At 47.2% G+C, this 26,590-nt stretch overlaps 1 protein-coding gene across 1 annotated transcript in view; it reads left to right on the top strand.

The window, feature by feature from the left end:
• Positions 1-26,527, top strand: part of Iqck (IQ motif containing K) — a 123,562-nt gene extending 97,035 nt beyond the window's left edge. The window contains exon 9 of the mRNA XM_057777042.1: positions 25,982-26,527. Within this exon, the coding sequence (XP_057633025.1) occupies positions 25,982-26,037 (56 nt within the window). The 3' untranslated portion in view covers positions 26,038-26,527. The remainder of the gene's footprint in view (positions 1-25,981) is intronic.
• The last annotated feature ends 63 nt before the right edge of the window (positions 26,528-26,590 follow it).

The following is a 26,590-nucleotide window of genomic DNA, read 5'->3' as shown; positions in this document are numbered from 1 at the left end:
TCCCCTCTTTGGCAGTTGTTTTTCTGTTTTTCCTACTGTGACTATATAGTAAGTTAAAGTTTAAAAATAAAAGAAAATGGGGTGCTGGCACAATGGTTCAGTCGGTGAAGGGCTTGCTGCCTAGGAGTGGGGACCTGAGATGGAACCCCAGCGCCCAAGTACAAAGTGTAAGTACAGCAGTGTAAGATGGTAAGCCGATGCCATGGGTGGGGACAGCAGGGGCCTCTACAGCCTGCTGGCGGGACAGCCCAGTTTAACTGGTGAATTCTGGTTCAGTGGGAGACTCTTGTCTCAATAAATAGTTAGGAAGTGTCTGAGGAAGACAGCCACTATTTACGTCTGGTCTCCACGTGCATGAGCACAGGCATGTGCACATCCACAGGTGTGAACACATGTATCACACACACATGTGCACATGCACACGCACACACACATACATGCACACACACATACACAGGAACATGTACACGAGAAAGAAAGAAGAGGAGAGAAATGACAGGATGGCAGGAAGGGGAGGAGGGAGGGAGGGAGGGCAACTGAGGGAGAGATAAACAGCTTCAGCAATTACTTCTGTCCGGCTGGCTCAGCCTGTGTCTTTCTTTAGCCCAAATGCCGTTTCAGTTCAGTTTAGAATTGGGACTCAATCAGGGCTGTAATCAGTTTAAAGGTCACGGGAAGCTCTGTACACCTATTTACTGTGGCTGTTCTGTATTCTTTGGAGTTGATTGGCTGTTATTTGATTGGTGGGCTTGGCTTGCTGTGGAGCAGGAAGAATAGAGTGGACTGAGTGCCAGCAGGAGGCAGAGGAGACCCTGCTTACTGTTCCCACCTTCTCACCTTGAAAGGGCTCCAAGAGGCTCCCCCTCTTGCAAGACGGGGTCTTCAATAAATATGACCTATTATAATATAAACCTTAATATGGCCCCATGCTAAACTGCCTTTATGCCGAAACTCTGAAATAAAAAATTAAATCTAAAGACCATTTCCGGCTCATGGCCAGGGAAGGCAGGACAGGATTCACAACAACAGAGCTACCACAGGACTCTTGCTGCCACTTCCATCCATGTGGCCCTAACTAGCTGACTTCACTGGGCCTTAGTTCCCCTATTCTGAATGGGACCAGCGATAAAGTTCCTGTCACATGTGGCTGTTAAAGGAGTCTCATGGATGATCTTTAGCCTGACACACGGTGCCCGTGAATGTTCCACACGGTCACAATAGTGTTGTCGAGATATATATGTGCTTTTCAGTTACTTGGGGTTTGTTTCCTTTGACTGACAGACATTACACTCTGTGGGTTCCAAGTGGGTTAGTGTTTATCTTATTCATTGCATTGCCCAAAGCTTCACGAAGATCAGTGGTCTACACATATGTACTTGAGGTATGAAACTCTTGGGCTTCACTTTAAAGGTCTAAGGACTTGCCCATGGGCCAGATGGCTGGCTCTGTTGGTAAGGCACTTGCCCGTGGACCACAGGGCTGGCTCTGTTGGTAAGACACTTGTCCGTGGGCCAGAGGGCTGGCTCTGTTGGTAATACACTTGCACATGGACCAGAGGGCCGGCTCTGTTGGTAAGACACTTGCCCATGGACCAGAGAGCCGGCTCTGTTAGTAACACACTTGCCCGTAGACCAGAAGACCGGCTCTGTTGGTAAGACATTTGCCAAGCTTGTGTGAGGACCTGGATTTGAGCCTCAGACTCACATGAAAGTTGGGTGACACACATGTCACCCTACTTCTGGGGAGGCTGAGAGAGAAGAACCCCCCGGGGCTTGTTGGCTAGCTGTTGTCAATCAGCGAGCTCCAGGTTCAGTGAGAGACCCTGCCTCCAAAATGAAGGTGGAGACTGACTGAGGAGGCCACCTGGTGTCAACCTCTGCCCCACATGCATGAGCACACGCGTGGGTGAGCACCCCATGTGTGAGCAGTGGCGAGCTTATTGCCCCCACGTCTTCACTCTCTCATCTCCTAAGGCTTCCCCAGGGACGGATGCACAAAGCTCCCTACTCTCTTCTTCACAGTGCTGTAGCTGTAACCCAGAGCTGCACATCCTAGGCAGGCACCCCACCACCCAGCGGCACCTGGCTCTGGGAGCTGCTCCCCAAACTTCTCAGGAATCATCTTAAACGACACATGGCCATGGCCAGTTTCTTAACAGGGCATCAGAATTCTTACTGTCTGGGTTTATATTGACTGAGGTTTCTAGGTTGGGGCTGGATGAAGAGGAGCAGCGTGTAGCCTGGTACACCCTGCATGACCCAGAATTTCTTGCTTCCTTCAGGTATCAACAAGCCAATCAGAAAACAATATTTCCCTAGCCAAGATGACACAGGGGTCATGCCCCAAAGACCTACTGTATGGCAGCTTTTGTCCTTTAGATTTGCCATTAAAAAAAAAAAAAAAGAAAAAAAGGGTAGTCATAGTAAGTGGTAATGGTTTAGGACTCCATTTAAAACTGCCCTGCGTGCAGATGTCAGACGAATGTCACTCTAAGGTGTTGTCATCGTATGGTACAATGATCTGGTGTTTACATGTGAGCAGCCTCCTGCAGACGCGACTCTCAGGGAGGAGCATCAGCTGTCCCCAGGCAGACTTCTGGTCATGTGCAGTTGGGTCTCAGGTTACACAGAGTCAGAGACTACTGTCCCCAACAACATTCTCTTCCAGACAGAAACAGTGTGAAGTTCTCCTGTCACGCTCCAGAAGGACAGGTGCACAGATTATTTTTAAATGTGTGTCTTCAGAATTCCAGCCCAGGCAATCCAAAGATGCCTCGAGATACGGTCAAAAGTCCCATCCCAAAGAATAGCATGTTTTTAGTTGTGTTCCGTCACATATGATTGGTTTCATATGTTCTCTGTATGTGAATGCCTCTCACTGAACACAGTGGGCTCATGTTCCGGTGAGCACAAAGCCAAAGTAAACACAGCTGAGAAATCAAAGGGTAGAGAGGGGTTTAGTACCTGCAGCAGGTGGGAAGGACACGGGAGTCACTTCCAGAGCCACAGCATGGGAGTTTTATTCATAAAGCTTCTGCATATGCTTATGGGAAAACAGCGTATGAGCAAGCATATTCCTGAGCATCTCCGTTTAAGGGCAGAGTTTAGGAAGGGAAGAAGGCGGGGCATATTTGGGGGTATCCTTACCTTAAGCACACGAGTTAGAAAGTTTAAAATTAAAGATACAGGCACCTCTAGGCATGCTCAGCTAGAATAATGAAGATGATAGGCAGTTGCCTCTGGACATGCTCAGCTTTAAAAGTGTGTGTGCGTGTGTGTGTGTGTGTGTGTGCGTGTGCGTGCGTACCCGTTCATTTGTATGTTTACAGGGGTGTGAGCATGTGCATAGGACAGGCTCAGCTGTCATTCTTCGGCTGCTGTCCATCTTATATTGCTTATCAGTCTGGTGGTTTTGAGACAGGGTCTCTCATTTGCCCAAACTGGGCAAGCAGGCTGGACTGGCTAGCCAGAGAGACCCAGGGAGCCTTGGGGATCTGTCTGTCTCTGTCTCCCAGTGCTGAATTACAGCTCTGGATTTTAAAATGTGGGTTCTGGGAGATCAAACTCAGGTCCCCATGCTTGCACTACAAGCATTTTACCCACTGAGCCATCTTCCCAGTTCCTAAAATATTTTATTTACAGCAGTGGTTCTCATCCTTCCTAATGCTGTGACCCTTTAATACAGTCCCTCATGTTGTGGTGACCTTCAACCACCAAATTATTTCATGCTACTTTATAACCATAATTTTTCTACTGTTATGATATTGATAAACATCTAATATGCAGAGAAAAAGGAAGAAAACATGGACAGTTTGAGGTGCACTAATGCAGGTATTTGTTCCTAAGTGCTAGCCACACTTGAGGCTGCATGTCCACATTTTATTTGGAAATCCAAGAGGGAGCAGACCCAAACAAAAACAAAAATCATAGCAATTGTTCCCATAACACATGCAAGCACACACACACACATACATACATGGTAACTTTCTCGTAAGATATATGCATTTTAAATATGAACAAATATGCTTGAAATGACTTTATCACTTTATATTTAGAAGAGAGAGTGGGGGTACAATCTGTCAAAGGAAGCGTTTTACCTCTTGTTTCCCACCTGCTCATTCCACATTCCAGCGGCTTGTGGAAGTCCCAGAAATACACAGTAACTTTAGGCAAATGTGGCAATTGACTTAAAAAAAATTAAGGTTATAGAAATAAAAGCCACTGAATGCATCTGGCAAAATAGTATAAGACCGTAGCTGCTGAAGACATATTTAAAATACCTCATGGACAAAAATTGTGTGTATTGGTGTATATTCAGGGCGCACAGCCTGACACTTTGGTTAATGTAAAGATGTGTTGAGGGCCTCGTGTAGAGGCACACGCCTTTAACCCAGCACTCAGGAGACAGAGGCGGGTAGATCTCTGTGAGTTCAGGGCTAGCCTGGTCTGTACAGAGTGAGTTCCAGGTCAGCAAGGGCTAGGTAGAGAGACCTTTTTTTCAGAAAATGAAAAAAAGAAATGTGTGATGTTTGCCATATTAAGAGAGCTAACCTAGCAGTGTAATCTACAGCTGCCAATTGAATGTGTGTGGTTGGGACACTTAAAATTTGCTTTCTTGTCAAATTTCCATGAAGAGTGGTGAACTGTGGTCAGGTGCTCCACTCCAGGTCTCCAGAGGTAGCTACTGTGTAAGAGAAGGTGTGCACTCTCCTCTTCAGCACGGAGGTTTCTTAGGGATAGGAGGAGGGAATGCAACCTGTAACATAACTTCCCATCCAGGAGAAGACAGAGCCTTTCCACGTACATTATGCAATGTCAATAATGACCTCCTCCTGTTCCCACAATAAATAGAAATACAGCTCTGAGCTTCCTGGAAGCCATGGCAACAATGGAAACAGGACTCCTGTCCTCACAGTTAAACCCATTTCTTGGAAGCACGCCTTCCTAAAGCCGAGATTTGATCTCACTGGTAGAAAGGACTGTGTGGCACCTGGTGAGTGCTCTCCTCTCAGAAGCTGCAATTCCGACCCCTTTAGAGCGGCTCTTCCTGCCAGAGGGAAAGGGCAGCAGCCCAGAGCAAGGCATGGGAGCCAAGGAAATTTCTCTTCATGGTGTGCCAAGTCTGGAGGTTTCTCTATGGCTTCAAGAATATTCTTGGGCTGGAGTTATAGTTCAATATTAAACACTTGTGCAACTTGTGAAAGGCCCTGGACTGAGCCTCACTATAGGCAGGAACACACACATGTACACACACACTAATGAACACACAGGAGCACATACATGCATGCACACACTTACACACACATGTACACACAGGAATACACATGCACACATGGGCACACACACAGGAGTACACATACATGCAAATACAAACACAGGAGTACCATGTGAATTGTCATTCATAGTGTTGTGTGGATTTATAGTCAGTGCCATCAACCCACTGTGGGACTTGGGGTGGGTGACGTCATCTTGATGATTCATTCCTCCTACATGTAAAATCAGAATGATCATGCCTCAGTTGTAATTCTAAATGAGGTCATTGTTTTGATAATGCTATGGCTCTTTATTAAGAACTATTTCTATAAATCTAAGTTGTCAATTTCAATTTAATCTTATTTATTTTTCTCTCTCGTCTTTTTGCATTATATTCGTTCTTCACTTTAATCCACAAAACAAGTAAAAATTTGATTAAGAGACATCTAATGACTTCATGTCTTCCTTCCACCGGTTTTATTTTTAAGACTCCCAAGAGTGTGGGGCCATAAGGATGACATCACCTTTCACACATGTATTCTTTTCCTTTAAAATTTGCAAAAACCTACAGGGCCTGGATATGCCTTCTCTCAAAATGCTTGCAGGCCCACACTGTCTGTTGGGATCAACGTTCAGTCAGAGATGGTTTCCTTTTTTAATGATTTGGCCCTGAAGTTTAATATCCTAAATTTGTTTATGCAAATGAACTCTCCCAACCTCCTTTGATTCTTCACCCATCCCCTTGCCTTGTTAAAACCTTCTTCTTTGTACTTAGGAATGCAGAAGTCTCTTCTAAGATTTATAAACCTGGGGAAGACTGATGGCTGATACAGAGAAGTCATTTGATGGGGTTTAGAATCACCATGGAAACAAACTCGGGGCATTTCCGAGAGGGATTCTGGAGGGAGGACCCATCCTAACTGTGGGTGATGTCATCACATGGGCTGGGTCCTGGAGTGAATGAAAGGGAACAGTGCCAGCTGAGGCACCAGCCTTACTTCCCTCTTGTGTCTCAGACTTTCGCAGTGACTTCCCTGTCAGATAGACTGCAGCCGTGAGCCAAAAGGAACCCTTCTTTCTTTAGGTTGCTTTGTCAAGCGCTTTGTGATGGCAATGGGAATAGTAACTAATATAACCTGATAGACAAGGTCTCCCATTTCCCAGCTGGTGACCTTGAGCAATTGTCTTAATCTCTCTGTGACTCCATTGGTACAGCAAAGAAATGGCAATGGTAATCATAACACTCCCCTCCACCCTAGAGGGGTTGCCTGGTCATTAACCGAGGACAGTATGTAGTTTATATTAAGTGGTCAAAAAAGGAGACTGTTACATCCTTAAACCAAGTGTTCAACAAATGGCGAAAGTGTGCTGTGGTTAAACAGTTTGGGTTTCTCCCGGAGCCAGAGTTCTGTCTCTTACTGATAGTGGAGTCACAAGCAAGTGACGCTTCCACCCAAGACTCAGTTTCCCCCAAGTGACATGGAAACAATTAGGAGCTGTCACAGAAAGCCCCTGTGGTGATCACAGGGCAGAGCATGTATGGTGTTGGATAGGTGGCTAGCCCAGAGAGGATGGTAGATAACTGGTGTCTAGGTTTAAGTCATATTTTAAAAGTCAGCAGCACATTGTGTTTATTTTTATTGTTGGTGTATTGTTTGGCTTTGTTGTGTGTGTGTGTCTGTGTGTGTGTGTGCATGTGTGTTTGAACCTCAATTTCATTTACTCCAGAATGACTTCAAATTCCCTAAGTAGCTGAGGATGACCTTGAACTCCAGAACCTTCTACCTCTGCCTTCCCAAAGGACAGTGTTGATACCAGGCAATTTCCCTGCAGCTGTGGTTCTCAGTGCTACAAATGAGACCCTCCCGGAGTTGTGTCAGTCTGTGTCCGGCCAGTGGCCAGGGAATGTGATGATGTGGGCTTATTCTTAGTAGAGAATGGGCTCTGACCACATCAGCAAAGCCCTAATACTATGGATTAGCTGCGGGATCCCGGCAATGGCCGGGGATCTGAGACCTTCCTTTGTGAGGCCTTTTCGGTAATGCATTTCATGTGGATCAAAAATGAAGAGGATCTGAGTTTCTGGTCCAGTTCTGCAGTGTACCAACTAGCAGGGCCTTGGACAGGATGAATCAGAAAATGTTTGTACCAGCGAAGCAGAGGATTCCCCGGGTGCTTGCCTCCCAGCGGACAGGTCACAAGGCATTGCTGCTGAGTGTGGGACTTCAGTCTCAGGGTTGAAGGGCATCAGATGCTAACGGTGGCTAAGTCGGGGAGACTACAGTAAGGTAACTGAGGGCAGAGAAACTCTGGAAGCTTAGAGGTTGAAGGAGAGAAGGAGGAAGGGTGGGTCCTGGGCTACATAAGAGTTAGGGGGTACTTTCTTAGCTTCAGACTCTGTGCCACCCCAGCACCACAGAGACAGAGTTCAGAGAAAGGACTGGATATGCTAAAGGAGAATTTTGAAGAGCGCATCACTTACCTGGGAAGGCAGGAAGCATATGTTTTGCAATATGGACCTGTTCAGTCCCCACATTTGAGTCCGTTACACCCAGAGGTAACTCTTCTTAAGGGAAAGCTGGAGCTAATGGAAGGGAGGAGAGAAATCACACTTGTCTGGCTTTGGCCTAGCCCACAGGATGGCACACTTAGACCCTTCGCTGCTACATGGTGGATGTCTGTGAAAGCGCCTGGTCCCCACAAAAGCTGAGTTTCTTAAATGCCTACTATGCTCCAGACCCTTTACAAACAGTGCTTCCAAGGGGAGACGGGAGGAACTGTGTTGGAGGTTAAATCATTTGCCTCGGTCATGGCTGTGAAAGCAGCTGAAAAGGTAGAACTTTCTACAGAGGCAGGTCTCTCCACGAGACTCACAGCTTACCTGCTCATCAGACCAAGGACAGGAGGACCCGAGGGAGGGGTGGGCTTGATGCTCTTTCAGAGTGTACTCGTCAGAGTCAGCGGAGATGCAACAGCAGCACCCTGAGAAGGAGCCAAAGACAGTGAACCTTGAAAACATTCTCTTACCTGCAAGAACTGGAGACAGGAGGCTCCTGCTGCCCATGGCAAGGATGTGGCATGCCCAGAGCAGGCAGAATGTGGAGGGCCAAAGGCCCTTAGTGGTTGTCTTAGGGCTGAGAGGAGCAAGAGTACTGGGGGCAGGGGGGCCCTTCCTTCCCTTGCTACTATTAGACAAGGCCTTGTATAGCCCAGGATGATCTAGAACTCTCCATGTAGCCAAGGATCCTCCCATCTCCTCCAAAGGAGTATTGGGACTATAGGCGTGTGTTATCATGCCTGGGTTTTCTTTTCTTTTCTTTCTTTTTTTTCTGCTTTTCCTTTCCTCCTTTTCCTTCTATTTCTTTTTTTCTTTCCTTCCTTCCTCTGAGAGGGTTTGATATGTAGCCCAGACCTGCCTTAAGCTCTCAGTTCTCCCGTTCCAGCCTTCCGAGTTCAGGGATTGCAGGCGTGCATCACTGTGCTTGGCCAGGGCTCGTCTCTGGGGAACAAAATGTTGGAACATTAATAGTGTGCATGACTATACAATTCTGTGAACTCGCTGAGGCCATTGAGTTGGCTGCTTTAAGTGAATGGGCTGTATGGCACGTGAACTCCATTCAGCATAAAGCTGCTCCATGCAGCAAAGCAGAAATGAAGGGGCCAGCGGTCTCCGCAGCAAGCAGGACGGCTCCTGCCATGCACAGCTGTGCATGCGTTCACTTCCTCACCTCCACCAGTCCCTGATTCCTGTGCCTACTCAGAAGGTCCTGCAATGGCTGCCCCAACTCCCTCATCCATCTGCTTGGCTTGCCCCACCCCTCCCCAACTTGTTTTATACCACGTCTGTTGGAGTTGGGGCTGTGTCTGCTTCACAGACCAGGAAATAAAGAAACGTGGCCGCCTTTGACCTTGGCCACAGTGAAGGGTGTGGGAAGCTGACCCTGGATAGCTAGGCCTCCTGTCACCAGGCTTTGTGTCGACCATCTGCTGGGTTTTAGATAGAATTATGTCCATTCCTTTGTAACCCTTTCACTGTGTGGCGTGTTTAACTTGGTCACTGAGAGCAATTTTTACCTGTTGAGTTCCTGCAGTTACCTAAGATTTTAGTTGTTTATTCTGTGTGTTGTCTATGGGGCCGCAGTGGACGATTACATCTCTGACATGGATGAACTGGTTTCTGTTCCTCCCTTCCCCTCCTCATCTTCCCTCCTCTTCCCCCACCTTTTCTCCCCTTCCCATCCCCTTTCCTTCCATGAAAGATTGAAGCACTCTACCGCTGTGCTACCGTCCTCAGCTCTGCCTCTTTTCTCTTTGATTTCTTTTCCTTCTGTTATTTGACCTATGTATACTGAGGACCCCCCCCACCATGTTTTGGACCCATTTGCCCTTAGCGGGGTGCTCTTGTTTTTGTTCTCTACAGTGTCATTCCAGGTATTGATCTCCCCTTTTGCGATCCACAGTTTCTATAGTGATGACAAGGAACGCATTCAGTGTGTGCTGGTCCCGAAGCAAGCACATCACTCACAGCAATTCAGCTCGACCATCTTCACATAGTCCTCTAAAATAGGTACAGCTGATCACATCCATGGATAAGGAAACTGAGCCACAGAGAGGCTACACGGTACGCCCCAGACCGCACTGCAAAGAGGCGGCCCCAGAGCTTCCCTCTCCCCTTATTGCTCCATTATGTGGCTGTCACCTGTGGAGAACTGATGGCGTTGTCAGGATCCAGCCTCTGAGTCCATTGCCAAGGGCACAAAGCACATGATTCTCTATGCCTATTGGCCTTAGAGAGCAGCGATGCCACCTGCCAAGTGGCCCTACCACCCCCTCTGTGAGCTTGTTGACTCATGGTATTCATCCCTACAATCTAAATTTAGAATCCAAACAGCTAATATGTCTGCCAGTTTTCAGACCCGACTCTCGTTAGTCCGAGCATGGATGTACTTAAAGGCATAGAGCTAAGGAGGCTGGATGCTCCAAAGCACAGAGCAGTTCCTTTCCCTATACTTCAACACTCGCCCACTCACCAGAGCAGTGAGGTCTCTTCGAGAGAAAGGAAGAAACAAAAACATGGAAGCTCTTAGGCTCCACTTGCTCTTCTGTCACCATACAGGAAAACCATTTGAGCGGGAGGCCTCAGTTTACCCTCAGGTGATAGTATGTGAACCTGACTGTCACTCAGCATTATCTGCGAGATTACAGCCATTGTAGTGGGTGTCAAAGGGCACATCACTGTGGTTTGACGACTAATGCTGTTGAGGATCTTTTCTGAGTGTGTTCACCTCAGTTTATCTTCTCTGGAGAAATATAAGCACAAAACCTTTGTCCCTTTAAATTGTATTAATTAGTAAAAGTTGTGTGGGTGCGTGTGTGTGTTTTCACATTCAATTCCCTTATCAAATACATGATGTCAGTTCTGTGGGATATCTTTTTACTTTTGCTCTTTGCTTTTCATATTTGTGGTTTGTGTGTTTGTCTGAATAGGGCCTCATTACATGGCCCTGGCTAGACGGCAGCTCACTCTGTGCACCAGGTTGGCCTTGAACCTTCTGCTGCCTTCCCAACTTCCACAGCCTAGTCTGGCCTGGAGCTCCTGTGTACACAGCCCAGGCTGCCTTAGTCTCCTACTGTTGGGATTTCAGGCATGTGCTACCACACCTGACTGGACTCAGTTTTTCATGTTTGCATAAGGTCAGGGTCCAGCTTCATTCTTGTGCATGTGGCCATTTGGCCAGCAACATTTATTCAAGAAACTCCTTCTTCCCCAATAAATGTCTCCGCATCCTTGTTGAAAGTTAGCTAACTGTGGCTAGAAAGGTTTGTTGGGTAATTCACTTTGATTCCATCGACTTAAATGTCTGTGTTAAGCTGCTTCTTCTTCTTCTTCTTCTTCTTCTTCTTCTTCTTCTTCTTCTTCTTCTTCTTCTTCTTCTTCTTCTTCTTCTTCTTCTTCTTCTTCTTCTTCTTCTCCTCCTCCTCCTCCTCCTCCTCCTCCTCCTCCTTCTCCTTCTTCCTCTTCCTCCTCCTCCTCCTACTCCTCCTCCTGATGGAGACCTGAAAAAAGCAGTTTAAGGGGGAAGAATTTCTTCTGGGTCATGATTTACAAGGTTTTAGCCCATCATGGTGGGGAGTGCGCAGTTTACATCATGGTAGCCAAGAAGCAGAGAGAGAGAAAATAGCACTAGCAGGCATCCTTCCTTTTGTCCCCTGAGGCTCCAATTATAAAGGATGATGCCACCACACCCAGGGCTGGTCTTACCTGTGAGTTGGTCTCTAGAAACATGCACAGACTTGCCCACAGAGTGCTTTGCTAGTCTCCTAGAGATTTTTGAGTCCAGTGGCGTTGATGGTCAGGATAACCAATTACAGTGTCTATCCATTCCCAGGAATACCACCCAAGTTTTAAAATTGGCAAGTGTGAGCCCTCCTACTTTATTTATTTATTTTTGATAGTGGGGATTGAACCTAGGTCCTCACACATGCTAATGCACATTCCACCACTGAGCAATACCCCAACTCTGTCCCTGCCTCCCCTGAGATGGTTTGGCTCTTGTGGATCCCGTGGGTTTCAGCCACCATGCCTCCTGTAAGTTTCTGTGAAGATATGGCTCTATCTTTAATGTTGTACCAACGGGACTGTATTCCAGGGCAGTTATGGCTCTATCTTTAATGTTATATCCACGGGACTGTATTCCAGGGCAGTTATGGCTCTATCTTTAATGTTATATCCACGGAACTGTATTCCAGGGCAGTTATTTTCGCATGCTTCTATTCTGCCTCGGTTTTGTTCCTTTAACCCTGTGTTATAAACATTGCCCTTGATGACCAGCTTCTCTCACATGGGCTTGGCTACATGACCTGGTTGCCTTCCCGCTGATGTTTCTGAATCTCTACATGTTAGCCATGTTCTTGTTCCATTCCCCAACCTGGGAGTGTATTTGGGTCAGTGTCTTGGGAGATACCCCCAGAAATGATCTTAGAGGAGTTTAGTTTCCTCTGTAAACCACTGAAGACATTTCCCATGTTGACAATATCACCCTTCTAATTCAGATTTTGATGCAATATCCCTAACATCATTGAAACAGTAAAAGCAAGCAAAAACCCCAGGAAGTCAGACCTCACTCTTACGTCTATGAGAAGTCACTAATCTTGCTAGATGGCTCAGCAGGTAAAGGCACCGAGCCTGATGGCCCTGCATCCTATCCCCAGGACCCACATGGTGGAAGGAGAGACCAACTCCAGAAAGTTGTCCTCTGACCTCCACTTAAGCATACAGTGTGTCACATGGTCATTGTAAAGACAACAGAATTCCAAGTACATGAGACATTTGTCTTGAACTGGCTTTTTCACAGTTCTGAAACCTGGACAACAGTGGCTGAATGTGTTTGAGATGTCTCAGGAGGATTCTAGGTGTCACATGACAAGATGGGCTGTGCAACAATGACTTTAAGAAACATCTCTATCTACAGAAGAAAGCAAACTATAAAATACGAGAACGGTGCTTGGGATACTTCAGCCATGTTATGAGAATTAATGACAGCAGATACTCGAAGACAGCACTGCTTGGAGGAATGCACAGGATAAGGCAAACAGGAAGGCCCAAAAAATGCTGGCTAGACAGCATAAAAGAAGACTGTGGAACCTTGGGTATCACAACAACACAAGCGTCTAGGACTGTCCAGGATAGGAACAACTGGAGAACTGCCAAAAGTGGCTATTCATGCATGTTTAATAATTGTCACGGCATAAATAATGATGAAGATGATGGTGATGATAATGGTGATGATGATGGTGGTGATGGTGGTGATGATGGTGGTGGTGATGATGGTGATGGTGATGGTGGTGATGGTGGTGATGATGGTGATAATGATGATGATGGTGATGTTGATGGTGATAATGATGATGATGGTGATGGTGGTGGTGATGTGTCACATGGCACACGCCTTTAATCCCAGCACTTGGAGGCAGAGGCAGACAAATCTATGAGTTCAAGACCATCTTGGACTGCTGTTCCAAGACAGCCAGAACTATGTAGAGAGAATCTGTCTCAAACAAATAAATGAATAAAAGAAGAAGAAAGACACTGGTCTTCCTGAGCCTGCTCTGTCATCTGGAAACCAGAGATGGTGAGATGACCAGAGAGCTGTTTGGAGAGTTAACAACCTCGCCCCACGGCAGAGCTAAATAAGCAGTAGTTAGTAGTGCTAAGAGGTCTGTTAGTTTCACTGATAAAAGAGAAGTCTGAGGTGTCCTTAGTTACAAGAGGTGGAGGATAAAGACAGGGAGAAATAACGAAAAGTGGCTAGTAAGTGTTCATTGGCCAAAGCCAACAGAGGCCCACTCTCTTGCACATGTCCTAAACCCTGGTCTTTAAAACAGCAGCAGAACTTAGACCTAGAATCATAAGAGAATGACTCTCAGGTATGGTACCTCCATCTCCTGCTTATGGATAAAGTCTCCAGATTCTGGATCCTAAAGCATCCTGAAGCAAGAAGCACCTCTCCTGACTGGACGGTCTGTCCCCAAACTTGACCCACTTGCATTTTCTTGCCCCTCTTATTTCTAACCAGTGTAAACTCAGTATAAAAAATGTGTGCTTTACTTGCCCCAAATTTCATCCTAAGAGTAGAGGCAGCACCAGGCCCTAGGCTTAGGGTGCATCCAAGGGAGGAAGCAATCCAGCTGCTCTCCTGAGCTCCTGCCTCCGTGATGGATGGGAGCCTGGATCTGTGAGCCAAAATCCACGCATCTTTCTCTAAGTGGCTTTGGTCTGGGTGTTGTGTCAGAGTGGCAGCAAAGGTAACTAACACAGATGACTTGGTGGCAGCTTCCTGCACTGAAGTACTGAGGAGACACAGGAGAGATAAGACATCCCTTTGAAGGATGTGAGATTATGTGGAGATACATGGGTTCCTCACATTAGTGAGTGACGATATTCACGTTTTCCTCCCCGGGTACTGGGGGCCCCTTAAAAGGAACTCAGTATTTGAGACCTTGGAGTGTTAATCTTATCCCCTTCTGATGTCTGATGAGTCTGGTTTCTGAGTTTTAGGATTTCTTGATCTGAGCCATCTGCCCTGAGGTTAGAGTCAACCATCAAGATGAGTGGAGGCTGGGGGTGTAGCTCAGTGGAGAGAGTGCTTGCCTAGACTCCATCCCCAGTACTGCACAAAATCAGGTGTCATGGCACATGCCTGTAGTTCCAGCACAGGAAAGGTAGAGGCAGGAGGAAAGGTAGAGGCAAGAGTGTCAGAAGTTCAAGGCCATCCTCGACCACATAGTGAGCCTGGGACATATGATACTCTGACTCAAAAGAAAAAAAGGCAAGCAAATACTGCCTCCAAAGCCTTGAGTGAGGTGGAAGTGGTTATCTGTTGCCTTGCTGTGCTTGTGGAGATATTCGGGTACACGCAGTCTTTGTTCACACTTCTCTTCAGGCAGTGTGTAGTATGCATAGCTTCTGGCAGGCTGCGGATACACTGCCACACTGCAGACTCTCTCGGGATGCCTAGAATGTTTCTAAAGGCTCACTCTTGGCTCTGGCAGCTGAGAATGCAGGGCTAAATAAAAAGCCCCAGGCCATGGCCGACTGGGCTCGCCTGTGTTCATTCATGCCCACGACTCGCTGAGTTCTGAAAGACACCAACTCTCAGAGGACAGACAGTGTAGTAGGCGGTGAAATTCTAGTCTTCATGCAGTTTAACTAATTGTAAATTGGGGCTTCCTGTCTATGGTGAGATATAAAAAGAAGGTATTAACAAGTATAGACATAAATCCACACGAATGACACATAGACCAAAGCTTGCCCAAGAATCTAAAGAAAATGTGTTGAAAAATTGGTTTTAAGTGTTACATTTTCCATTTCTCCTATGGCAAATGAATTCTTCATGCAATCCAGAAATGTTTTATTGAATATTCACCACGTGCTGTGCAGTTGGTGCCATCATGTGCCAATCTTTACACTGTCACCTGCTACTGTCACAAAATACCTGAGACAATCAACTTACAAAGAGAAAAGGTTTTTGCAGTTTCATAACTTGAGAGGTTCCATCTGGGGTCAGTTGTTCCTGTTGCTTTGGGCCTGTGGTGAGGCAAAGCATCATGTGGTAGGGCAAAGCATCATGTGCTGGATGTAAAAGAGAAAGAAATTGATGGGCCATGGTGCCCATAGCTGCTCAAGGACATGCCCCAGTGACCTAATGACCTTTTTCTGGACCTCACCTCCTGAAGGCTGAACTACCTCCAAAGAGAGCCATGGGCTGGGGCCCAGGTCTTTGGGACAATACTTATCCAACTGTAGCATGTTACCGTATGAATGAGGGAACAGGGCTTCTATGACTTGAGAGATTTGTTTGGGTTCTCTGGTGACGGACAGTGGGATTCCAAGCCAGATCTACTTCCCTCTGGTGTGCATAGCAACTAAGTCCTCCTTGGGGAACTCCACCATGGCTTTGATGGTGTGTTTTCTTTCCCTGCAAGGCCTGGCTTCTCCACTCCTATGACAGCAAGCCTTTGGGGCTGAGACTGTAGCTCAGTTGGTAGAAAGCTTGCTTAGCATGCAATAAGGTTCTAGGTTCGATCCCAGCACTGCCCAAAGTTCTAGGAATCACGATTCTCCCCAGGGTTCTCTCTGTCTCAGTGTAACCAGCCTTGCCACCCCAAGCCCAAGTGTGTCTGTGTGCGATGCTGCCTCCACAGAGACACAGCTGTGAGGTAGCTTTGGGGGCACTGTTTAGAAGTCAACAGCAGAAAACTGCAATTAACCCACCCTTAGCTTGTCAGGGCCTCCATCCCATTGCCGTGCGGCTTCTAGGTTGCTCAGCTCTCCTAAAAATAACACAGCCCAACATCTGGCACCATCAGGAGGAGGTAAACCTATGGGTCACTGTAGTTTACACGAAAAGCCAGGATTATTGCTCTGCAGAAGGAGCAGTTCCCTGATTTCCTCTTTTGCTGTGGGGACAAGAGAGCATGGGGCTTTCTTTTTTATTTCTAATTTTTTCCTGTATTCTTCAGATTTTCTAAAACTATATGTTCCTTTTATATGGGAGAATAGTTTCTCTTAGAAAATCAGCTATTTAGGAAGATCAGGGAGTCAAGGGAAGAAGAGAGAGGACAGAGGGTGAATGAGCAGAGCACACTATATACGAGCATGAAAATGTCCAGAGTCAACCTGCTGTTCGTACAGCTAATACATGCTAATACGAGAAGAAAAATTAGTCCAGTAAGACAAACATTAAATCTGGGTAATAATTTATAATCTCCTCCACATTCCTAATCTGGCCCTGATTCTGACTCTAAGGAATGTGAAGTCTTAGACTGTATGGTTTTCTCTTTCCCGTCTTGTTTGACTACATGGCTCTCACTACATGGTCTAAGCTCCCCTTGAACTCATGGTCTTCCTGTCATAGTCTCCTCAGTGTTGGCTTGTGCCGTCATGCCAGGAAGCCTGTGGGATTGCTTACACCCAAACGGATGCCCGTGAGAACCTTGCCTGTCCATCCACACAGCTCTGTGACTTTGGGCAAGCCACTGACCGTCCCTTTGCTTCCGTCTTCCAGTCAGCACAGCTGTCTCTCAGAGCGTCTGTGAGGACAACGTGAAGGGACAGATAGGCAGAGAGCTCTGGGCAGTGTCCAGCACGGCTCGTGATGTATATTAACTGCTAAACTCCAAGTCACCGGTGGCATATGGAGAGTCCTCAGGATCTGCTGAGGCCTGTAACTTTTGTTTGTTTTAAGACAAGGACTCCTTTGTTGCTCAGGCTTGGAGTGGAGCTTGTGGTCCTCATGCCTCAGCCTCCCAAGAACTGAGACTACAGCCATCAGCACTGTGTGACTCTTGGCCTTGGGTCTTACAAGATCTTCAGATTTATTACCCTCAATCTTCTCTTCCCCAGTTTCCCAATTTTAGTTTATTATATATTATACATACTTATTAAAGCTGTCAACTTTTCATCTAGCTTCCCATTTTTTCTTTTTAAATTTTTTTTGACAATTTCTTCTTGCATAAGGGAGTTTGTGTTCATGTTCCCCACCTCATTCCTTCCTCATATTCCTTCTCCCACACCCGTTGATCCCTTCTCTATTCTAGAAGGTCCTGCTTCTACTTTGATGTCTCACCTTTTTATTTTATTTTATTTTTGTTTTGGGGACAGGGTTTCTCTGTGCAGTCCTGGCTGTCCTGGAGCCAACTCTGTAGGCTAGACTCAAACTTATAGAGATTTGCCTGTCTCTGTCTCCCAAGTACTGGAATTAAAGGTGTGCACCTCACTTTTGTGTGTGTGCAGCCTTATGCAAGTGGTTATGGTGACTACAAATGTCTTGCCATGTCCAGAAGACCACACTCTGTAGTGCTCCTCCCCATCCTCTGGACCACACTCTGTAGTGTTCCTCCCCATCCTCTGGACCACATCCTGTAGTGCTCCTCATCATCCTCTGGACCACACTTTATAGTGCTCCTCCCCATCCTTGGGCTCTCACAGCCTGGGAATGGGTGATATAGATGTCCCATTTAGGGCTGGGAACTCCACTTTTTTTTATTCTCCACAGTTTGATAACAATAGACTTTGCTTTGACCATTGCCCACTCCTGAAAGAGGCTTCTCTGACTTCAAGTTGCAGCGGAGTCTTAGGTACAAACATTAATATGCAGGAAGCCCTTGAGCTATGCTTCCATTAACAAAGCACCAGTAGTAGATTTCCTGGTAGGACCTGTGTCCTTCCTGGCTATAGGCTTTTGCCCAGTCTACACTACCAGGCATGTGTTCCCTGCTGGGGAGCAGACTTCAATTCCAATCAGGAAGCGGTTGGTTGCCCTGGTTCTATGATGTCACTGTTGTGCCTGTAGGCATATCTTGGCTGGCAGGTTGGTATTTTTGAACATGAGTTCCTAAGCTGAGTTAGATCACTGATAACCTTTTCTCCCCAGCAACTTTCATGGCACTAGGCATGCTAGTCGGCAGGTCCCAGCTCAGTCCCAGCTTGATTTCACAGTGTCCTAGAGCCAAGGTGAGTGTTGTCTTGACCAACAGGATCTTACCATTTAGTTCCGTGGGCAATCAAGAGCACTGGCGATAGCCCGTGTTGTTTTGGGAGATCTCTGGCTAACAACTCCCAGGGAGGTTTCCAACCTCCGGCACTGGGATTTGGATTTTAAAACCTATGACTTCTATTTTTTTGTGGGTAAGGCGATTTACAGAGGGTGCGCCAGTCATCACATTCCGTGCCCTGAGCTCCTGCTTATGTCTACACCGCATAACTACCACCTGGATTCAGATGAAAACATGGCAGGCACCCAGCAGGTTCCTCCAGGCCCCTCCCCCCACCATAGACCCTTTCTTCTGACTTCAGTATTCACAGGAAAAATTGCTTAGACCCAGATTTTCTGTTACTCAAAAAACACAGCAGCAAACCCTTTTTGTGTGATTTCTTCTGCTGAACTTTCTGCCCAGGAGGTTCAGCTTTACCATCAGAGAGCATTAGATGACTCTCTATTGCTATGACATTTCTTCTGAGTATCTCACAGTTTGTATACCCATCAACTCATTGATGGGCACTTGGGTTGTATTCTGTTGGGGCCCTTGTAAGAAATGCTGGTACTTTGCCTGCTGCTGGCGCTCTTCTGGCTGTGGGTTTTTATTGGCACCTATGAAACTGCTGAGTAAGGGGTGTTGACAGAATAGTCTACACGCCAGCACTGTGCCTGGAAGGGAATCAGAGGTGACCCGGGACAAAACACAAATTTGGTTAGAACATTCCAGAGCAACTACCTGCTTCTACCGCCCTCACTTACTGTGTATATTGAGTCTCCTGTGGATCCTTTTGCCTGGTAAATTCTTTCTCTCTCCCCTGTGTAACCTAGGGTGACCTCGAACTTGTGATCCACCCTTCTCAGCCTTCCAAGTACTAGGATTCTAGACGTGCACTTTTAATACCAGCTTGTGTAATGCATTTCCTTAGGGTTCCTTTAGAAAGAATATTCAGCCTAGGGGCCAGGGAGATGGCTCAGTCAGGGAAGTACTCGATGTAGAAACATGAGTTTGGTCTCTGGCACTCACATAAAATCCATGCAGGGCAGTGTGAGCCTATAAACCCAACACTGGAGAGGTAGAGACAAGAGGATCCCAGGGGTGGGGGGTTGCTGGCCAGCCAGTCCAGCTCAATCAGTGAGTCCTGGACAAGTGAACAATCCTGTCTTAAAAACTGAGGTAGTGAGCAATTGAGGGAGACTCAGAATATTGACCCCTGGCCTCTACATATGTGAGCCAACATCTGAAAATCACATATGTACATATACACATGCCCATATGAACATGTATAGCCGGGCAGTGGTGGCACATGCGTACACCACACGAGAGAATAAATAAAAGGAAAATAATGTTCACGCAACTGGATAGCAACCCACACACTCTTGTCCCCTCCGAGACGTTAACTTGGCATCCAGCAATTTCAAATTGACTTTACCGTCAAGGCTGACAGGAAATGTGCCCATCATGTTGTCTCTGTGACTTCCTTCTCGTTTCTCAAACCTAGAGAACCATTACAGTTCGAATGGTTCACCAGGTTCCTCAGTGACCAGGTGGTAAAATGGCCTGACCAGAGCACCTTAAGGGAAAAGGGGCTTGTTCTGACTCACAGTTCAAGCGCACAGTGAACCAAGGCACAGAAGTCAGGGTGGCAGGAGCAGGTGACTTTGCCCCCTAGGTGGGAGGCAGAGAGCAATGGATGCATGCTGCGGCACAGCCTCCTTTCTCCTTTTATATGTAGTCCAGGATCTCCTGCCCAGGAGTGCTCTTATCCACAGTGGGAAGGTCTCACGCTTCAGTTAACATAAGACACTCGCCACAAGTACGCCCAGAGGCTCCTACCCCAGGTCATTGGGGTTTCAAGTAGACAGCTGAGATGGACCATTGCAGGGATCATTTCCCAGTTGCTGGGTATTCGGACTGCTCTTGGGCTCTCGGCGACTATGAATGGACGCAGTCCCCAGTGCCTTTGCTCCAGCATATGGAAGCCACACCTTTATTAGAGGAATCTTCGTCACCCCAGTGGGAAACCTGTGAGACTTTGATCCTGTTGGCTTTAAGGATGCAAATACAGAGGCCAGACCACCCACAGTATGACCTCCTACAAATCACCTCAGCTGTCTGGGTCAAAACAGTCCTTAACCTCACAAGACATGTCAAGTCTTCAATAGAAACCATAGAAATGTTTATTTTTGTTTTTGTTTTTTCGAGACAGGGTTTCTTTGTGTAACCACTCTGACAGTCCTGGAACTCACTTTGTCAACCAGGCTGGCCTCGAACTCACAGAGATCCGTCTGCCTCTGCCTCCTGAGTGCTGGGATTAAAGGTGTGCACCACCACCGCCCATCTAGAGATGTTTATTTTTATTATTTATACTGGAAAATGGGCTTTGAAGAAGTAAAATAAAAAGGAACATTGGGCCAACTGCAGCACCCGGGGAGCAGGCACCTCATTCATCTGGACAGCACAGTGGAGCTGACGCTGCTGATGAGGCGTGGATGAGCTGGGTCTGGCCTGTCCCACATCTGCCATATGACAGCGTGGCCAGGCGGGGTGGGGAATGCCCTTCTTCCTCTATTCCTGAGGTGGGGGGTGGAGAACTGGCCCAAGGTCATAAGAGTGGGAGAGCTGTCCCCGCCCCTCAGCAGCTGCAGCTCTTGGAAGAGTGGTCCCTGCACCTCAGCTGGCCCTGGTGGTGTAGGCATGGAAGAGCCGACCCTGAGGGTGTGAAAGCAGGAGAACTGGACCCGCCCCTTGCTAATGGCTTAAATGGGTGAACTAACTTGGGCAGCGCTGGAGAGAACCAGGGAGAGCTGGCTGGGTACCAACCCTGCAACTACCCAGGCCCAGGCCCAGTACCAGGGTTATGAGTTGGCCCACCCAACATCTACCCCATCCATGATCTTCTGGAGCACATGAAGGAGCCCGCCCTGCAGACCCAAAGCTGCAGGATCTCCATGATTCAAGGCAATAGCAGGATGACCAAGAGGCGATCCAGCAAGGGCCGAGCATGGATAGTGTAGCAGAAGCCAGAGGCCTCAAACCGCACCAATGACTTTGTAATGAACACTTGCAAGTAAAGCTATATGGACAAAAGGGTTTACTGTGTGAGACTCACTGTCTCACACTACAGCTTCCATGATGAGATTGATTTTTTTCCTTTTTTTTTTCTCTTAAATTTTATTTTGTTTTATTTCGGCAGAGGAGGCTGAAGGGCAGAGGATGGGCACAAAAGGCCAGGAAAATTAATGGGACTGAGATGCATGATGTGAAAAAACAAAGAAAAAATAAAAAGAAAGCTAAAAAAATGAACACTGGGGATAGGGAAGTGGCTCGGTTGGTAGAGCACTTGCCCAGCCAGCACCAAACAGCTGGGTGATCCTAGCTCTCAGTAGGTTGAGGCAAAGGATCAGGAGTTCAAGGCCATCCTCAGCTACTCACCAACTTCCAGGTCAGCCTGGGCTTCAAGAGACCTTGTTTTTTTTTGCTTTGTTTTTATTTATTTATTTATTTAAAAAATTTCAACTAAACATTGTTAACTTTCTGATAAAAATTGCCGAGTGGAGAGAGTGGCCCTGTCCCTTCTGTGACCTCAGGCCCTAGCACTCCTGGTGACTGTTGTGCTCCCTGAGAAACACTCACAGAGGCAGCATCTTCCTGCTGTGTGAGCACAGGGGACTTGAGTTTCCCGGATATTGTTCTGCCCAGCCCTACAGATCACAAGCTCCTGGGGGTTTTGCCCTAAGGTTGAATCGCTAACCCAACTAGACCCATTTCAAAGGCACTGTTTCCACACCTGACCCCACTATTGACTCAATAGTCTGTGAGTGACAATGCACCTTTGGCAAACTTGCCAGATCCAAGGGGCTCACAAAGGACTGCAGTGGGTGGGGAGCCGATTCCCAGGTTCAGCCTCTGAAGATCCTTTGGAAAAGCTGGGATCTGTATTTTGCCCCTGGTGATCTTTTAGAGAGCACTGTGAATGGGCGTGTGGTTCCCACCCCCCCCCCTCCTTTGAACCCGAGGCTTCCTCCATCTCCATCCCATTCTCTGGGCTGTGACCTGAGTTCTCTGCTGCAGCTCTGGAACTGGAAAGGATGGGAACCTCATTGGTATGCAGGGCTCTCTTGTCACTTTGCCACTAACAGGAGCCAAAGAAGGGCTGGCACATCTCTGGGGGATTTTCCATTCCTCCTGGCCCTTCCGGAGTTGGCTGGACACCAGCTTGCCAAGGGGAACAAGGACAACACAGGGGCACTGAGACATCTGCCTATTGACATCTCGAAAGTGGAAAGTGAGTCCTTCTAGAAGCTCTGCTAAATTCTTCCTTCTCTAATTCCTATTCCTTCCTTCCCCAGACTCCTTTTACAGCACACACCTTTACAGGGCTGTATTCTGCGAAGACGAAGGACTAAGCGCCCTTTGGATAGATTGATTGGCTGGTTGAGGCAGGGTCTCACTGCATTGGGCCTTAAGTAACCCTCCCCACCTTACCTTCCCCAGTAGCTGACATGTAAGCATGTGCCACTGCATCCAAGAATTAAATTTCTAGCAAAGTGGTCCTTGCTCATAGGATACATAAGGTAAAACACAGGCTTCAGGGGACATCCTCAGCTCGGTGCCACACTCCTGTATCCCAGCAGCACTCAGGGCTTCTCAGGTGGGGCCTGGGCAGCCCCAATAGGCTCACGCGGTGGTAAGATTTTAAGTATTATCTTCTCATGGAAGTATGACAGGTGAGAATTAGCTCAAGAAACCAATAACACACTTTTCCAGTCCTTTATTATAGCTTTGTGATTCCAAGTAGAATATGTACTGTCATTGTTTCTTTTTACCTCTGGAGATGGGTGGTGATATAATACATGAACTACAGAGTGACCATCCTGTAGCTGCCACCCAGAGTTGGGAGCTGTCAACACCCTTCTTTCCTCTCTCTCTCTCTCTCTCTCTCTCTCTCTCTCTCTCTCTCTCTCGACAAGGTTTTGTTATATAGTCCAGGCTAGCCTTGAACTTGTGATCTTTCTGCTTCCACCTCCTGTGTGATGGGATTATAGGTGAACCATGTCTGGCTCAAAGTCAACATCTTTGAGTTTCGTCCTTGGACAGTGAAGCCACATGCCCAACTCTTGCGGTACTCTTGCCGTTTCCCCTCCGAGTTCCTCACTTGAGTGTGCTGCCCTCAACACCAAGGTCTGTTGCAAATCCAGGACTGCACTCTAGGTTGTTCGGAGCCTACCATGTAGCTACCCTGCAGTGCTATTAGACTAATAACGTGAGCTGGAGCAGAGACTCATGGTTCATTTGTGCTCGCCGCTGTAGAATCTTTCACCGCTCAGAGATCATAGCTTCCCTTCCCACCTGTATTGTCATGAAGTTGGGGGCTTGAAATGGACCCTAAACCTGGCAGATGCTCCAGAGGAAGACCTTTCCCGGCACCCAATCAGTCACGATTTGTACAGCCGGGGCTTTCATGTACCAGAGGATGTGGGAGTGGAGAGGGCCACTGAGAAAAATGTAGAGAATCCCTGGCTTTGAAGGACCAATGTCACTGTCAGCAGGCTCTAGACTCCTAGATGCATGCCGCATCTTCATGCTACTTCCTGTATAGCCAACAGGAGGTACATCTGTGCATGGAGTAATACTTTATTTAATTAACCGTGTGTCTGTGTGTATGGAATGTATGAAGTTTGGAGAACAACTTTTCAGTTGGTTCTGTCCTTCCACCTTGTGGGTCCTGGGTGCAGAACTTGGGTTATCAGGCTTGGAGGCAAATGCCTTCTTTGCCCGCCGAACCATCTCACTGGCCCCGTCTATATATTTATTTTATTTTACTTTTTTTTTTTTTGCTTGTAGGCTCCCAATATTTAAAAAATATTCTGGCTAGTGTTAATACAGGCTGAGAATCCCTTGTGGTAGCTCATACCTTTACCCAGCCCTTGAGAGACAGAGGCAGGCGGATCTCTGATTTGAAAGCTAACTTGGACTACATGGCAAGTTTCAGACCAGCCAGGGTTACATAGTAAGACCCTGTCTCAAAGACAGGAAAGAGAAATGGGGGGAGACACAGGTATCCAATTTGGGTTTTAGAATGCTTGCCTTTGAAATCTTGGGCTAGGACTCAAGTACAAAGACAAGATTCATTTAGGCTCCATATTCACTCATACCTATAGTATGAACATCATTTTATGACATTTTAAAAAATAATTTTGTGCACATCACAGAGCTATAAGACGTGTGGAATTTTCCATCTGTGGCATCAGGTCAGTGTTCAGGAAGAGTTTGGGTTTGTTCTAGATTTCAGATTTTGAGATTTAGGCATGCCCACTTGTGTAGTTAGTATTAATACTCCAAAAACCGAGATCACCACAGGCACCGAAATAGAAGAGTGGATTCTGGGGACCCCTGATTCCAGATCACCTTTCAGTCTGGCACCTGGGGCAGATTTCTGCCTAGTTGGAGGAGGGGATGATCTAATGGAACCTACCCCAGTAAATCCCCAGGAAGGAGCTTAAGAGCTGGGCTGATCGCAGAATGACTCGGAGCTCTAGGAAAGCATTCGCACCACCGCCACTAAATGACCCATCATGGTGACCACTGCAGCCCTCATCTCATACTCTGTCTGGTGGGTGTGTGCCCTAAGTTTCTGGGTGCACTGGGGGTGGTGGTGAAACCTCTGTGCTATACAGTAACGGTCCAAACCACCAGTTCCTGTTAGAACCGTGATGCACTTCACAAGCCAGGGCACGTGAGCACTTGAGAATAATCTTTCAGGCACGGACACAGGAAGGAAGCTACTAGAGGCGAAGACCTTTAGCCATGGAAGGCCAGAGGGGAGATGGCTCAGTCGTAAGCTGCTCACAGTGCTGGCGTGAGGACCCGGGTTCAATCCCCAGAACCCGTGTAATAAACTGTAGGCCACAGTGGGATTATTCTTGTAGTCCCAGAGGATCCTTGGGGCTTTCCAGATAGCCACCTTTGCCTTCCCCATGAGCTCCAGGCCAATGAGGCACCCGGTCTTACAAAAGCAAGGCGGTGGTATCTGAGAGCGACAGCTGAAGTCATCCTCAAGTCTCCAAGGCGCGTGCACAGATGTGCGCCCTTAGGCACACACAAATTGGAGGTCTTTGCAGTGGGGTATAGTTCAGTGATGGAGTGCTTACCTAAGTATGCATGAAGCAAGCCCTGGGTTCCATTTCCAGCACCACCAAACAATATTAATAATACAGTAATAATAATACATTTAAAAAAGAGAGTTCTTTTTCCTCCCCAGGGGCTGGGTTTCCATATTTGTTTGGGGACAGCATTTTAGCTCTTGGGATTAATTTCTCCTACACAGAGTGCTATGCTCTGGGTCCAGCTAACTCTCCTTTAATGAAATGGTGCCAGGCAATGGACTGGGCTCTATCCGTTACCATCTGTAGTAAGCTTCCTTTAGCATCTAACCCACAATGCACTCCATTAATCTTTTTTTTTTTCTGAACTCGGAGCTGTCATGAACTGAGCGGGGAGAGTAGCTTCAAGCCTTCAGGTGACATCCTGGGACACAATGGCCCTGTGTTCCTCCCAGTGCCTGAGGGGTCAGAACCATGGCAGGGACACAGAGGGTTTGTGGTAAATGACCCTGTCCAAACATCGATGTTTCCAGTTTCCAAATGGCAGTGTAAACTGACCCTGACTCTCTCTCTCTCCTCTCTCTGCAGTGAGATGTAAAATGGAGGACGAGGAAGTGCCTGCTGCCTCAGTGCCACCATCTTAAATAACAGCAGTCACTTCACACCCAGACCGCACATTGCCTATGACGATTTCCTTAAGAAGCCTTAGTACGGTGGATTCACATCCCTTTGCACACAGGCCGGGTTTGTGGCAGACAAGCTTAGGAAAGCGTCCCTTGCTTTCTGCTTTACCCCAAATAATGTTTTTCTTTCCCCCATATACTTCTCCACGGTGTCTGGTGTACCATTCTGAGCCACTGCAGTTGAAACATCTAGTGATGGCTTCCGTCACCAGTTTGCCCACTTCTGCTAAGATCCATATTTTAATTTATCTCAAATCTCTGTTAGTTCTGTTTTGGTTTTGTTGTTGGCCTAACAAATGAGGCGAGGCTCGAGAACTGAGCTGTGTTTCTAGCTCAAGAAGAGACAGCTGATGCAAAGGATTTCCATTGTCCAAGCCCCAAAGGGGCCACAGCAGCGCCTTTTAACTAATGGTCCTCGTCTGTTCCGTGGCCACGCTTCCCAGGATTCTCTCATTCGGAAGGCCCCAGACACAGCTGAAGGCCTCCTTGGTAGTAGTGTTCGACAAGCTTCCAC

This window comes from Chionomys nivalis, chromosome 8 (genome assembly GCF_950005125.1).
Source record: "Chionomys nivalis chromosome 8, mChiNiv1.1, whole genome shotgun sequence".
NCBI lineage: Eukaryota > Metazoa > Chordata > Mammalia > Rodentia > Cricetidae > Chionomys > Chionomys nivalis.
This window is presented reverse-complemented; position numbering and strand designations above follow the sequence as displayed.